The sequence below is a fragment of the Diadema antillarum genome, unplaced genomic scaffold, assembly GCF_040938485.1.
Source record: "Diadema antillarum isolate AM-2024a unplaced genomic scaffold, OU_Dant_1.0 seq00000059_RagTag, whole genome shotgun sequence".
In the NCBI taxonomy this organism is placed as follows: Eukaryota; Metazoa; Echinodermata; class Echinoidea; order Diadematoida; family Diadematidae; genus Diadema; species Diadema antillarum.
Genome location: NW_027271164.1, coordinates 140,969 through 156,519, shown reverse-complemented (window position 1 = coordinate 156,519; position 15,551 = coordinate 140,969). Strand labels below are relative to the sequence as shown.

At 37.8% G+C, this 15,551-nt stretch overlaps 1 protein-coding gene across 1 annotated transcript; it reads left to right on the top strand.

Moving 5' to 3' along the window:
• The first annotated feature begins 95 nt into the window (after positions 1 to 95).
• Positions 96 to 15,541, top strand: LOC139725775 (uncharacterized). The gene is made up of 15 exons (XM_071636857.1): positions 96 to 149; positions 4,139 to 4,255; positions 4,683 to 4,759; positions 5,281 to 5,419; positions 5,950 to 6,120; positions 6,576 to 6,629; positions 7,314 to 7,424; positions 8,400 to 8,619; positions 10,816 to 10,912; positions 11,622 to 12,336; positions 12,802 to 12,866; positions 13,624 to 13,646; positions 14,599 to 14,663; positions 15,102 to 15,209; positions 15,470 to 15,541. The coding sequence occupies exons 2-15, from the start codon at positions 4,178 to 4,180 to the stop codon at positions 15,539 to 15,541; spliced, it is 1,995 nt and encodes a 664-aa protein (XP_071492958.1). The 5' UTR covers positions 96 to 149; positions 4,139 to 4,177.
• The last annotated feature ends 10 nt before the right edge of the window (positions 15,542 to 15,551 follow it).

Below are 15,551 nucleotides of genomic sequence, written 5' to 3'. Positions count from 1 at the left end.
AGCAAGACGTGCCTATGCATGCCGTGCTTATTAGTACATGTATTTTTCATAGCACATGAGAACATCACGCGAACGAGCCTGAATGATATATCGAAAATGGCGCCTTTCATGGCTGTTCTTTGAAGTGTCTCTTTCGACGAAAGGAGCTGGTAAATTTATTTTTTCTCGTCATATATCTGGTTTTTGTGATGGAATGTGTGTGTAATGTATCGATGAATAAGATATTGTGTAAGAACTTTAGCAGAATTTACCACTTTTCAATTATTCGTGGATAACTAGGTGCTTTTCCATCGTAAGAAGGTAGAGCTAGCTCGAGATAGCGAGTCTGTGATTTTGATATGATGGTGCACTGGGTAGTGCGTGTGCCTTTCCCCCGTGAAGGGCCGTGTGCGCGGTGCGTGTGTCGTTTTTCCTCCCATGTGTGTGTGTTGTGTGTGTGAATATGTGCCTTTTTTTGGGCCCTTGCCATGTAAACTATGTAACATCATTACATGTTATGGTTGGACCTACTTCTCATCGACCGCCTAATGTTTATTTGCTTGATAAGAAGGCATTTAGCCATTATCGTGATATAGTCCCCACCTAGATCCCCACCAAAGTGCGCGTGCACCCGTGCGTTTTTAGGGTAGGTTTCTATAGGGTTAGGGTAATATTTAGTACGGACACGCAGCGGTGGGGACTATATCACGATTATGCCGATAAGAATATTTAACACTGAAATTCACGTAAAAAAACGACCTACGTGATTGAGAAAATCCAGCACTATCAAATGCCGTTGTTCCCTTTTCGATTCGATTCAAGGTTTCAGTGCAAAAATATCGGCGTCGAACTTGCGTGGCCTCGTTTCAGCTCCCCACGGTAACGCTCCTCATTGAGATGGACCGCTGTTTTTGCATTGACAATGCACGCAAACCAAGTTGTATTGAACACCGTGTTGTACGGAGCTTTTTAGAAACTTCCATAGACATTACATTACGATTCGGTGAAAATATTCATTCGAAATTTTGTCCTTGATTAAAACCATTAATGAACCGTGAATTTTCGCGTCTTCCCACACCATCCTCATCAACCAACAGTCAAAGCCAATCCATTTTTATGTGCTTTGCGCGCAGTGAAGTACGTACTAAGCGTTCTGTGCGCCAATTAATACGCGGTCGGTTTAAAAAAGGGTGGTCGATAAATAGTGGGCTACCATATACCTAACTTAGTTAGGATCTACATGTACTTCCTAAAAGGAACCTAATGTCCCTCGACTGATTTAATCATAGAATTCTAAATGCAACCCTAACCTAACCCTTAACCTAACCTCCTTGGCTTGGCCTTGCTTAGTCAAATTATTGTTTAATATTACGATTGTCTATGTTAACACTTTCAATAGTCGGATGCACGCGCACTGCTATTTATAGGGCCAATTTTATGATTTTGCCGATCGTTACATTTCATTTGTCATTTTCGTTTGTGGGCATTTCTAATTCTACATCTGATTTGGCACTCCGTACCCCATGGTACCATTTGTAGCTTGGGATAGGCCTACGCCGTTGCGTATCACCGTCTCGTCTGGATCTGGATCTGGATCTGTTACTCTGAAAAGCTCAGGTTGAGCATAACTACAATAGATCTAACTAGACTCTATGTAGAATCTAACATTAGTTGTGCAATTGCTGTTGTCATGGCGGCTATTTTCTCATCATTAGCGCTGGCATAAATCGGTGTGGCAAAAATGTCCACACACGTGATCATTCATTCACTCAATGCAAGCACATTGACTGTTACTGAAAGAAACTGACACTGTCTTGGAATGGATAATAAATCAAATTTAATTTCCAATCTCATTCAAAGTCAACATAATAAAATCAGCACTTTAATACAATAACATGTAGACATATTAATTGTGAAGATTTACAACTGAGCATGTAAATGAGAAAAAAGTTATTATTACATGCACTACCGGGTAATTGTTGCATAATCACAAACAGAAAAATATTTTTGATCATAATAATACTAAAAATTATTTTTACACATTCTAAGGTAACCCAGGGTATAGCGCTGAAAAAAAAGTAATAATTCAACAAAATACAACGTAGTGAATTTTCATTTGGTACCCCAGGGTACCATTAAATTGCATCATTTGTGGGTTTAACACTTAGCACTCTTTTTTAGATGAAGCTTGCAAAAAGGGACTTGTTTTGGGCGAGGACATGAAATTTGACGTCAATATCAATGCTTCTTAATATCCGACTTGGTTATAGATTTATATGAGTTTTGGGAATGAGCTAGTAAGTATCCGACTTCCTGTGGTTTTAGTGCAATCTGAGTTCTCAGAGTTCAAGATATCGACATGGATATTAAAGTACACCAAGCATGTACATACCAATAAGCACTGAATTGCCTACCAGTACTGAAGTAGACCATCTAGATTACAATACTTTAAAACTCCTTTAGATAACTATGTCAGTTACTACCAATACATTTTGCCCATACATTGTACTTCTATAGTAGAAGTCTTACAACCTGAGTCTAGTTGTTACCATTCATTAAATGTCAGCCAAATAGTAATGAACTTTGGAAGAATCCATCAGACATTATGCTACAGTCTAGATTTTTATGGATTGTTTGAAAAACCCTCTCAAAAACCCAGGGAAATGCTGCTGTGCTGCAATAAGTCATTTAGCTGCCAAGATCTCTTCTAGTTTAATATACAAATGATGCACAGGATAGAGTGCGTTAGTGTAGGCGTAGTGCATTCGAGGGTATTTACAATTGTGAAACATGCACGAGGCGAAGCCGAGTGCATGTTGCACTACATTGTAAATACCCGAGAGTGAGCTACGCCTACACTAACGCCACGAAATAATCCTGTGCATCATTTGTTTTATAAAATGGGTCGAAAATTCGAAAACTAACATCATTTTTCAGCGTTTTTCACGTACCTTTGTGGGTCAAGACGTCCGAAGATGTTCGTCCCAAACTTTTACGCACGTCGCACTCGCGGAAGTCCCGCACATACAGTATAAGTATAATGGGGGGTTGGGTTTCCGGACACCCGCATGAAAACTTACTTATTTTACATAGAATATGCACCCTTTACCTTAAAGACTTGATATAGACTCCTCATATAGGCCTACTAGACAACATACTCTGAAAACGGCGTGAGAATTAACCTGCTAAATCGTTGGATTTGCTCTTCAAAGTGACTCCATGTACGCGTCCGGTCCCAAAACGCTTGGTCTTCTGTACTGTACAAAGTGTACGTATAGTACAGTATACGTACGTACGCCACATATTATGTTATGCACAAGGGAAGACAGGCCGGCCGGCCGGCAGCCCGAACTAGAAGTTGTTTACAGGATTGACAGCGCGTACGCGTATGCATGCAATTCATCAAAGGAGCCGCCGCGCACAGACGATCGGCAATCTACCATAGGATTACAGGCAGTGCAGTTGTACTGAAGTAAAGGAAGGAGGTGTGTCTCATTTCAGCGCTTCCTATTGGCTACATTCTTGAACCCATTTTATAATACAGTATATCCCCCTGAGTGAATTGATTGAAAATATCTTATGTCAGTCAACCAGGTGACTGTGAACTTTGTATGGAAGAAGGCATTACTGCCATTACAAGTGAAACTACAGTCTCGATTTTATAGATTATTCTACATCCTTTCACAAAAACCAGGGATGTGCTATACCTGGTTATAATTATGGCTATATACCTGCCAAAAGATCTATACTTTGGAAGAATATAGAAATGATGCTACGGTCCAGATTTTTCAAGGTTTTTTTTTTTCCCCCTACATTCTTTCACAACCAGAACTGTGATGTGATTCAAGCTGCCAAAATATCTTGCAGTTGTACATATCCCCCCGCAATTAGTTGATTTAATGTGGAGTATATTAATACTTTAACAAGATTCGGCAAAATGTTTTTAGTTTGTCACCACTCCACAGTGTTATTTTGTAAACTTGGCTCATGATACTTTTGATAGCTAAGTAGTGTCAAAGTTATTACTGTGAGTACTCTATTGGACCAATAACATCATGAAGATCATTCAAACCTTCCAAGATCTATCTTTTTTAATCATTGTCTTCTGATATCATATAACGTTCTGACTTACATGTATTATTTTTTACTTCGACCTCAGCCTGTGGGAAGTGTGGTCTCAAGGGAAAAAAAAATCACCATGTCACGCCCAAAGCAGTACGAACCAGGAGATAAAGTCTTTGCGAAGATGAAAGGATGGCCATTTTGGCCAGCAAGGGTAAGGAAATCAATATTTCTTTTTGCTATACTAAATGATACTGTTTAATCTATCAGGAAAGTACTTCACTTAACTCTTTCCGTAATTGTAAAAAGTAAAAAGTTACTTCACTGAGTATTCTATCATTTGACGATGCAAATCACTGTTACTTTTACAATATATTCTTCTTTTGTTTGCAGTTTTAATGTTCTTAAATGAATCTTTGTCGTATTTTATGATGGACACGTTTGATATTGAATATTAATGAATATGGATGATTAGGTTTAGAGACAAAGCAAAGAACATCATGTTCAAATATAGCTTTGCACATGGTGAGGCTGTCTTACACTAACTCAGGGACTCAGTACCATGTATAGTTAGTACTTGTGTTTATCTGTCTTTCTAATGCTACCTCATGTCTTTCTCTCTCACTCTCTCTGCATGTTAGGTGGATGATGTTCCTGAAGGAGGGGTGAAGCCACCTCCAAATAAATATCCCATCTTCTTCTTTGGCACACATGAAACGTAAGCATGGCTTATGTGTCCTTTCTTTCTGTTGTCGCCATTTGCGCTACCATGTACAATATGTTGCCAGTACGGTAATCATGTTTCTTCAAATGAGAAAAAGGCTGGAAAAAAGAATGAAAAAGATGTGTTTAATGTTGTACATGACTTCTAATATCTCAAAGAGTTCTCATGTATTTTTGTTTTTGTTTGTTTTTTTCTCTTCTTTTCTAGTGTGTCTTAACCATTAATATGTAAATAAGTTTCAGACTGCTAATCTGAAGTAAGAATTAAATATAAAAGTCATGTATCTTGTGATTGAACCACAGAATGCAATATGTTCATGAAGGTGTAGTGATACAGAGTAATTTGATTCAGCATTGAATGTGATGCGCCTTTTTTGTAAATTGAATGCCATACGGTGATGATAATGTCTATGTGATGATATACAGCTTAATTTGTCTTGTCTCATTTAAATTGTGCAGTGGCAGTGCAAGATAACTCAATAAAGTATTGTGCTGTTCTTTGATACAATATTTCAGGGCATTTATGGGTGTGAAAGACTTGTACCCATATGCACAATTCAAGGAGAAATATGGAAAAGCACACAGAAGATATGAGGCCTTCAACATTGGCTTGTGGGAGATCGAAAACAACCCCAATGTCAAGTTTCATGGAGTGGTAAGTATTAAAAGCTCAAAGGGAATTCTTACTTTGTTAAAATGAAAGAAAAATAGACAAAGTAATATCGTGATTATATTTCTATTAAGTAGTATGATTCCAAATTTTAAAAGAATCTGAGAGAAGATACAAATATCTCTTTATGTGTATGTGTGTGTATCCTGCTCAATAGAATGTTGCTAAAAGTAGCTAGAAACATTGATGATTTACTGTTGACATGAAACCACTCTCGGATACTAACAGCTGTTTCAGAGCAGATGGTGTGTTCATTACCAATGACAGTCTTGTCATATATCCTACAAAGGAGTGTCATGGGCTAGCATTTATATCTCAGTTTATGAGAAGAACAGTGTTCAGTTGATGAGAAAAAACAAGTGATAGTCTAAAGCCATAAATGAAACAAATTTGTTCACAGATGTGCCTGCTCCTAAATGAGCACACATGAAAATGTTTGGGTGCCAAGTAGTTGCTGTGCTAAAGATGGTTTTATGTGTTGATCATCCAGTATGGGGTTGCCTTTCTTCCACCAGCATCCCGGTTCTTCCACTGATGAGGAAACTGGAGGAAGTGCTGTGAAGACAGAAGAAGAGGTGGAGGAGGAGGAGGATGAAGGAGCTGAGATAGCTGAAAAGGAGCCAGACTCTGATGACTCGGACGGCGGGTTGGTGATCGATGAAGGAGGCAAGAAGCCGAAGAGCAAGGTGATTACAGACAAGACCGGCAGAACTTGTGGATTTTGTCATTCTTGATGGAATTTGCGAATTTCTGAACGTACATTTCTATTTGTTTAATTTGGTTTCTTTGTTTGGTCATTTGGGTGTCCTTAAAAGGATCTGAATGTTAGTTACTCCATTTCTTAGCTGTCATGTATTGAAATGAACGAAATATCCTCAGTGAAGTGAAATGCAGTCACAATAGCAATAAAAGCATTAACATATATTTTTGAGCTTGAAAAAAAAACACCAAGTCATAAACACTAAAAGTAAATAAATAAAATCTTTCTCTCTTTTTTTTTTTTTTTTGAGGGGTTAAATGATGTTATTTGTCAACAAAATACCACAAGGAGATGGGTGTTCAGGGATAGTTTGCTAGGTGTTGTACTGTCTTTATTCTTTAGTAAGTCAGCACTCATCGTTTTATTTTATAATTATTACAGGAAAAGAAACCACCAAAGCCAAGAAAGAGGAAAGCCAGTGCAGAAAGTAGTAAGGTAAGTGCCAAATTATGTCAATTTATTGTCCGTGTGAAAAGTTGAATTTTGTAATGCCTGTTGCAACATTTTCTCTGCATCTGTTTTCAAATGCTTAGAAAAAAAAAGTCAATATGGGCAGTAATTTCAGTTGTCTCTGGAACTTTCCTATTTTCGCAAGATTCCATTATACATTCATTTGTAAACATATTTGAAAAGTCTTATTTTTTTCACTAAATAAAACGAGCTTCATAGATGTAAACCAAACCCCACGGTGTGATAACCACCCACATTTTGTCAGGTCAGTCCAGGATTTATTTTGATTTTGACTTGTGTAGAGTTGACTTTGCATTGTAACCATGGATTGAATTAAGAACGCATGCTCAACGTTGATGCAGTCAGTCAAAGCTGGAGGCTTTGATTTCTGCAGTATCTTATCAACAGTTATGGAAATTCTTGATTCGTGTGGTAGTTTTGAATTGTATGAAGTGGATATCTAGCCAAGTGTAAAAATGTAGCACTTGATTGTGTATACCTCATTTCTTCTCACTTTTAGAACTACACTCAGCTTCTTTTTTTTTTCCTTCTAACCCTTTTGAAGTCCTCTTTAACATTGTTTTAGAGATGATGGTAAAGAAATACCGTGAACTCTATTTTCACACTGTTGTCCAGTTGTGTAACACATAGTTATTTCTTTCTGCCCAGCCCAAGTCAAAGCAGGGGAGACGTTCTTCAGGGGGGCCCCAGGTTCGAGGATCTGACGATGATGAGACCGACTATGATGCAACTCCAAGTGCTACAGAAAGCAGTGGGGAGGTATGGCAGCAGTGATGCCTACAGCCATGCAGGCAAATTCGGGAGACAACATTTTCTAAACTTGTCGATACTTCCAGACCTAGTGTTCATGAAATATTTCTTACTGTAATATGGTGAACCAGTCAGTTTCTTGTTTCTCTTTCCCATAAATAACCACTTTCTCATGCAGAAAACCTACTATGAGTTTTTTTAAAAAAAATGAAAATGTGCTTAATGTTTTGCATCATACCCTTAAATCACAGCACTATATTTGTAGGAAAGTGGACTCCCATTATAACCAAGTCCTTGGGACCGACAATTTTCTTTCATTATATCAAAATTTCGTTATGACTGAACAAATAAACAACTAGAAAAGCACTCTGAGAGCGCAGACCTCCGCCAAGAAGCTACTTTCCACCGATGATCTTGTTCTTCCATAGAGATCAGTGATTTCCACCCACTGAAAAATCGCCCGATTTCCCAATATAGAAGCCTTTGTTACGTCATAAACCCTCAGCTGCGCGGCGCACCTAACCCTAGCAGAAACTAGAGCATGCACTTAAGTGCGTGTATGAAAACCTCAAAAATGTGCAGCTTGAACACCCAAGTTCATTGACCCTACCTGGCAAAATATTGAAAATCCTTCATAAAATCCATAACAATTTCTGGATCACTACCAAGATTTAGTCATCTGTTCCTTGTGTCATTCTCAACCTTTCATGCAAGTTTCATCCGAATCCGTGCACAACTTTTTGAGTTATTTTGCACACGGACAAACAAACAAACAAACAAACAAACAAACAAACGGTAATGAAAACATAACCTCCTCCCTTGGCGGAGGTAATAAAAATTCATAGAGTGGATAATGTTGCAGCCTAAATTTTTACTTCATTGTAACCGGAATTTCATTATAACCGTGTTCGTTATAATGGGAGTGCACTGTAGCAGTATGTTCACTGCATTGCATTCTGACATAAATAATGGATTACTTTGCAGGAGTTTGCACCAGCGAAGAAAAAGGCTCGGCAGGGCAAAGGGAGCGGCTCTTCAAGCAAGGCCAGGCGCAAGTCCAAAGTCAGTGCCAATTCTGACGAGGAGATGGATGATGAGGATGATGACGATGCAAAGCCGGCCGTGGACTCGGAGGATGAGGAAGAAAAAGTTGTCAAGCCCAAGAAGACAAAGAAGACCCCGCCAAAAAAGCAAACACCGAAGGGTGAGTGACTCAAATGTAGTTACATATCAGATTTCTACTTTCTCTTGCTGTCTCATGAATGCAAAAAGTATGGCAAGAAACTTGCGTCTCGCAAATGTAAGATGAAAACTGCTGGAAAGGAAACTGAAGAGAGAGAAAAACTTACATGTTATCTTGCTATTAGTAATCCCCATATTTTATGCCTGGACACCAACATTGCTGATAGCATTATGATTTTGTAATTGGTCAATAGCACAATCAGGGTATGCCATTGCGTAACAGGGGAAAAATGAGAAAACTTGGTGAAAATGCTTTTTTTGCTGTTTGTTGTAGCTGAGTGTTCAAATTTTAATTTCATGTAAAAAAAGAGTCAAAATTTTGCATCAAACTGCGCATAAATTAGCATTTTAATTAGGGGTGTCGAATTACATTGAAATGACTAATATATTGGAAAAATTCATTAAAGAAAAGGAGAATGTTTTTTTCATCTGATATTGCTGTTAGATATTCCTAATGAATATCCCTTTCATTCACCACCAGCATAAAGCCATGACATATCACAAAATATGAATAAATGTCATATTTTCACTTCTCAAAATGGATGATCGATTTTGTAGGCATTATTTTGAATTCAAAGAAAACCACTTTTACATATTTTATAATATTTCACTTTTGCCAAAGAGTGAAGAGGTGAAACTTTCAGGAATAGGTAACAGACATATATTGGCCATTATTACAAAGTTTTATGAAATTAGGGCTGGTACTTTGGAAGATATGATATTTTTTAATCAAAAAATTATCTGTACAGTTTGACCTTGAATGTGCGCACAGTGTTTGGATCCATTCTCATATTTGTAAACACAGATAGAAGAATGAATGTGAGATTTATGATGACTTGAGTTGATATCCAAGCTGTGACACTCAAACAATGACATATTAAGCCAAAATACTATGTTTTTGCTCATGATATCTTTAGAAATTGAACAAACATTGAAATATGAACACTGAACAGTTATCATATGACCTTCATGCAGTAGAACATGGGCGTGGATCAGTCTTTTTTTTCCTCAGCAATTTGTAAAAATATAAAAACATAAGTTTTTATTGCTCAAATTTGCTAAAATTTTCACACAATAGATAACTACATATGTACAATTCATGGCTAAAAAAACAAGGATATTCAGTAAAGGGAAAATATTCTTTTAAGTAGTCAAATTAGGATATACCTCACTGAAAATACTAAAAAATGGCTGCACTTATTTTCCTCAGCATTTGAAAATGGCTCAAAACTCAAAACTGGCTGAACGTTTATTGGCAAACAGCACACCATATGGTAGTGTGTCTTCAGTACTTCAAGGAAAAGCAGAAAAATAAGCTGTTTCTCCATGTATAGCTGTACAGCATGGGTTAAAAGGTCACAATGTCACAAAAATAAGCCAGCATTACACTCCTACCAGGATGGGACTTCAGACCTCATAACTTTCTCCAGCTGAAAGGACCACTGTTTTTATTGCATGCAAGCAATGCCAGGAAAAAATCCATTAATTTGATACCAAACACATAGGGGTAGACTTAAAATATGGACCTCAAATCTTGATTTTACGTAAGTTGTAAAACGCTTTTTTTGATGCATTACATGGGTTTTGGGGGACTTTTTTGTAATTAATCTTTAATGATTAACAGTAAATGAGAAGAAATTAACTAATGTATTACCACATGTGATTACTGATGTCTTAGCATGCAGCATGTGAATTTTTAAGTCAGTTGGTGCATTCTTTTAGAAGTTACAATTTTTTAAAGTGAGAAAGTCATGATTGCATACCCTGATTGTGCTTATCACCAGTTGCAAGTGTCTGTCGTTCCATCTAGTGTGTGCAATGAGATGTAGTAAGACAGCGGCAATCACAGAGATTAGAGTGTGTGTGTGTGTGTTGATGGTGGGGATCGAACAAATGACAGCAGTTACAATTGAATATAAAATTGTATTTTTCATGCAACAACTGAAGAAATAATGAATCCTACTTATGTAATGATGCATCATTACTGTACGACTGCTCTGAATTGACAAGTGAAGTCTGGTAGAGCTAGGGGGTTGATGGTCCAAGTCAAAAATTTTTATCTAAATGCTGATCTAAAAGATTCGAACAAAATTTGGAATTGATACTGGAATTTGTTGTAATCACAATTATAATGTCATCGTTTTGTTTGCCTTTGCAGAGAAGAAAGCAAAACAGACACCCCGGTCCAGCACAAAGAAAGCAAAGGCTCAGAAACCCGTGGTGACTACACCCCTGTCTAGTGACAGTATATCAAGGTACGTCCATTCTTTTAATGTTATGCAACACCGAGGAGCATTCATTGTCATGAATACAGGTGTCTTACTCGTTTGTAAACTGTAAAAGCAGAAGTGAATTCCTTCAGTTGACTCTGCTCAGATGTAATGGCATCTGGCAGTCAGTGAAGTATGCTTTTACTTTTAGTAATGGCCAAACCAGTAATTTAGAGTAATTGAGTTCATGTTTTACCCTTACTATGAATAGAATGAATTCCAGCTCATTTCAGCTAAAAGGTTACAAAAGATGAATTACTGATTAGAGCTTCAGCTGAGATTCAGCTCACAGGCTAGGAGATTTGAAGGTTTAGGTTAAGGTTAGAAGGAAGGTCACACCCAACTGGAAATAACTCGTGACATACTTGCCACAGTTGGACCAAATACAACACAAGTATCACACTCAAAACCACTAGCCACTGGACAAGAAGTATAAATTCAGCATATGTACAGAGTGAAATGAGGGAAACATTATCTCACCAAGGGACAGATAGGGATATTTGTGATGACAGTTCCAGTAAAAAAGACAAAAACAAAAAACAAAAAATGTACAAACAAGCAAACATTACCTTTTCAGGTTTTTTTTTTTTTCTTTAATGGCTGCTTCACTGTCATTTCTTCTAAAATAAAATGTTGATATTAAATTATTCAAATGATATAACACATGATTCTTACTGGCTTCTGGTGATTGCAGTGATGATGACTCTGATGTCCACATGTCCTGGAAGGAGAGAGATCAGGAGAAGAAACGCAAAATGGAAGAGGCCCGCAGGAAACAGGAAGAGGAGCAAATCAAGCAGATGAGGGAGCGGGAGAGGGAAGAGGAGAAGAAGGAAAAGTTGGAAAAGGCCAAAAAGAAGAATGAGAAGAAGAGGAAGAAGAGGGAGTCATCTGAACAGGAGGAGGCCAAGGCAGAGAAGCAGGAAGCTGAAGTAGGAGAGACAGAAGAACAGAATCAGGTGAAAGTGAAAGATGAGCATGTGTCTAGTGATGAGGATGTAGCCAGAGAAGAGACGCCGGAGAAAACTTCAAAACGAGAGAGGAGGAAGAGCGAGGTGAAGGAAGAAGACTCGGATGCCGCCGTCGACGACGACGACGACAAACAGGCCGTCGCCGAAGACGAGAAGGAGGACTCAAAGGCCGACAAGGCAAAGAGAAAGGAGGAGAAGGAGAAGGAGAAGGAACGAAAACGCCTCGAGAAGGAGAAGAGGAAACAGGAAGAGAAGGAGAAGAAGAAAGAGGAGAAGTTGAAGAAGAAGCAAGAGGAGAGGAGGAAGGAATTAGAGATGAAAAAGAAGCAGGAGGAGGAGGCAAGAAAGAAAAAGGAGGAAGCCAAGAGAAAGGCAGAAGAACGACAGAAACTTGAGGCCAAGAAAAAGCAAGAGGAAGAAAAAAGGAAAGAGGAAGAAGTGAGTAAAAAAGAGATCACAGTTTGATTTGCAATTGATTTAATTTCACTTGTCAAATTTAGTGAAAATGTCTCTAAATTGTGTTTAAAGTGTATGCTTGTTTAATGTTTTCAAAATAGGTGACAAACCTAAGTTGACCATGCTGACTAAATTCATGCATATTTTGCCATCAAAATTTGACCAATATGCAAGCCTTTTGATTTCCTGTTTAGCCACCTCAATACGTGATTATGCAGTGTTTGTAATCAATTACAGAACATTTCTATCAAAAGTCAGTGTCATGAACGAGTATTATGGGAAGGTGTTTGAATGAATGCTTTAGTACTGAGATTTCGAAAGAGGGACAGCTAAGTTGAATTCCTGTCTTGACTACTGAACACCCCCCTCCCAATAATAAACAACAACTGAAATACAAATTTGCATATTGAATTCAAGAATATGGATCTTGAATGTTTGTCTCTGCAGAGGAGGAAAAAAGAGCTTGCTGCCCTTAAAGCGAAGGAACTGGCCAAGAAGAAAGCCAGAGAAGGGTAAGTGTGACATAAAATATGGTAATGTTATCATCTTACTGACTTGCCTAATCAAGAATTAGGCTTACTGGTAGATATGAATTTAGTCATCTGACCTGAAGGTCAATTGGGAGCTTGTGAATCTAGCAACAATCTTTTCCTTGTGAATACAAACTGTTTGCAATTTTATGAGGAAATATCTCTGTGTATAGCAACATGTTGGTAAATATCTTGTGTGTCCAACCATATTTAACATGCTTTCTTGCCCAAATGCGTAGAGCCTTCATTCATTTTATTGACCAAGTGGTGCCAGTGTTGTGGGAAAAAGTAAATGAAGTGTGAGATATTATTTGCATGTGACAATTTTTATAATGTGGAGATTTGCGTGATTCAGACTCGAGTGTAACTTTAACCTGTTGAGGACGAGTTGATTTTGCTATAACACACATTTCTCATAGACACCTGCTTGGGTATACTTGCGACTAGTCTTCAACGGGTTAACCCGCTGTGACATGATAAATCTGGACTTCGTGTTTATCTATGAGACTGAACTAGATACATACAGATGAGATCTTAGGTCAGTCAACGTTCAGAACAATGGTCACTGCTTCCTGGCTTACAGAATACTGCATGTTGTGTCAGTCTTGGCTCAGGATGATTAAAAAAAAAAGAGTTTTGTGAGAAGCATTGTCAATATTAAAGTCTTACATCATCCAAAACTGGTGACATGAAACATATTCAGTAATCAGTCGTATTTGTCCTTTTCTTGTATTTCTAGAATGATGAAGGACAAAAGCAAAGGTGAGTTTCTTCTCATTCTATCAGTTCTGTCTAGTACATATCTATTCTTTATCAATCTTCTTACTGACAGGATGATAAAGGCAAGATGTTTGCGTATATGTCCGATTGCCCTCAAACTGTTAAATGCCCGTACATTTGCTCTCATTATGTGATGGCTGAGAAACCTCTGAAATAGTTTGTATTAAGATGTTTGCAGTGATGGCTGAAGGTCTGATCTTTGTTGATTGCATGCAAACTCTGGAATTTTACTGTACTGTGATGGGTCATTTAAACTTACAGATCTGTAAGTGGTGATTGCATGCCTACTGTTACTTCAGTCACATTTTATAAAAGGAAGTGAACCTTCCCTTAGAATTACTTTCTGTCTGTGTTCCAATAGTTTACTATGATAATGGAAATTTGCGCGCAAGTAATTTCTTGAGCTTGACTTTGGAGAGATGAATTTCGCAAACTGTTTATGACAATTGCGTAAGCACTTCAAACCGCTCACCACTGCCACAGTGGCTAATGCTTTTGGTAGCACAAACTACGTGAAAATGTAACTTGTCTGCATTACGACAGCAATTTCACTCACGTTTCAGGACTAGCAAACACGAAGAAAATTACAGAGAACATGCAGTTATACCCTAACAATATACCTCCTGTGAAATTAAAGTTATAGAATGATATTGTGTATAACAAGCAAAACATTTGAGCACTTTTATTTTAGCACTGAGATTACTTCTTTTACAGTATATGAAACATTTAGTGGCATGTCAAACATGTGGCCTGATTTTCTTTGACCTCATATCATTTTCTAAATGAGAAACTTAAGTATAATTGAGTACCTGGTAAGTAATTGAGAAACTGATAAAAGAGGAAGCAAGACTGTAGGAATTTGTGTTCTTACGCTCCCAAATTTTGGTGGACATGAGTGAACAAGCTGTCTCGTGTGACCTTTGATCCCTAACAGAAATTGCTGAGCAGATTGAGCGTCTCCATGTGGGCCTCAAGCAGTCACTTGCCTTGGATAACCCTGTGAGTTCATCGCCATTGATTATTTCTAATGTGAACGATGAAATGTAAGCAACATTTTGTTGTTGATAAAGTTACTGACTCTTCATGGCAAGAGAAATGTAAGAAATTCGAAAAAAAGTAAAGCACAGCATTTGCTTATTTTGATTGAAGAATTATGAGGAATACATTCGTGTTATTGCTGGAGAAGTTGAAACTTGTTTGTCATGCAGTGTGAACATATTATTGGTATTTCTTTTCTTTTTTTTCATGTTGCTGATATGAGCATGAGAGAGGTAAAGTGATTGTGAAATCTGTTGTCAGCATGAACTGTTGTTATCTTGATTTTGAAAAAAAAAAAAGTATTGTAACTCTATAATTGACCTTCAGTTTTATGCTAGTGGGAGACATGCAGGAGATGGTATGTGTGAATGTGATGGGTCATCTTTGTTTACTTGACAGGAGCCGGTCAAAAGCTTACAGATCATGACCAGCATAGATCAGATGATTGACAGCTTGACCCCAAGCTTTCTCAAGAAACATGTGGACTTTGTCCAGACCATCAAAAAGGTACTGACTTCCATAGTAATAGTGACATGCATGTGTGAAGAGATTTATCTAATATCTTGATGATCTCCATTAGTTCTGTATCTGACCTTACTCAAACAAATGAACATGTGTTAATCTCACCTTATTTTTTTTTTTGTGGTGTTGTTTTAACAGTACCATCTGTGGTGCTGAAGGGGGGTCAGTAGGCCTCTTTTGACCCTCAAATTGATCGTTGTGAGCAGAATTTTGATTGTACACTTGTGCTTTGACCCCCTCAAAAGGGAGTTGTGATCTGTCTGGGCTTTCACCAAGGAGATGTAGGATTCAGACCTTGCTACGTAAGGTGTCCTTGAGTTTATTAAG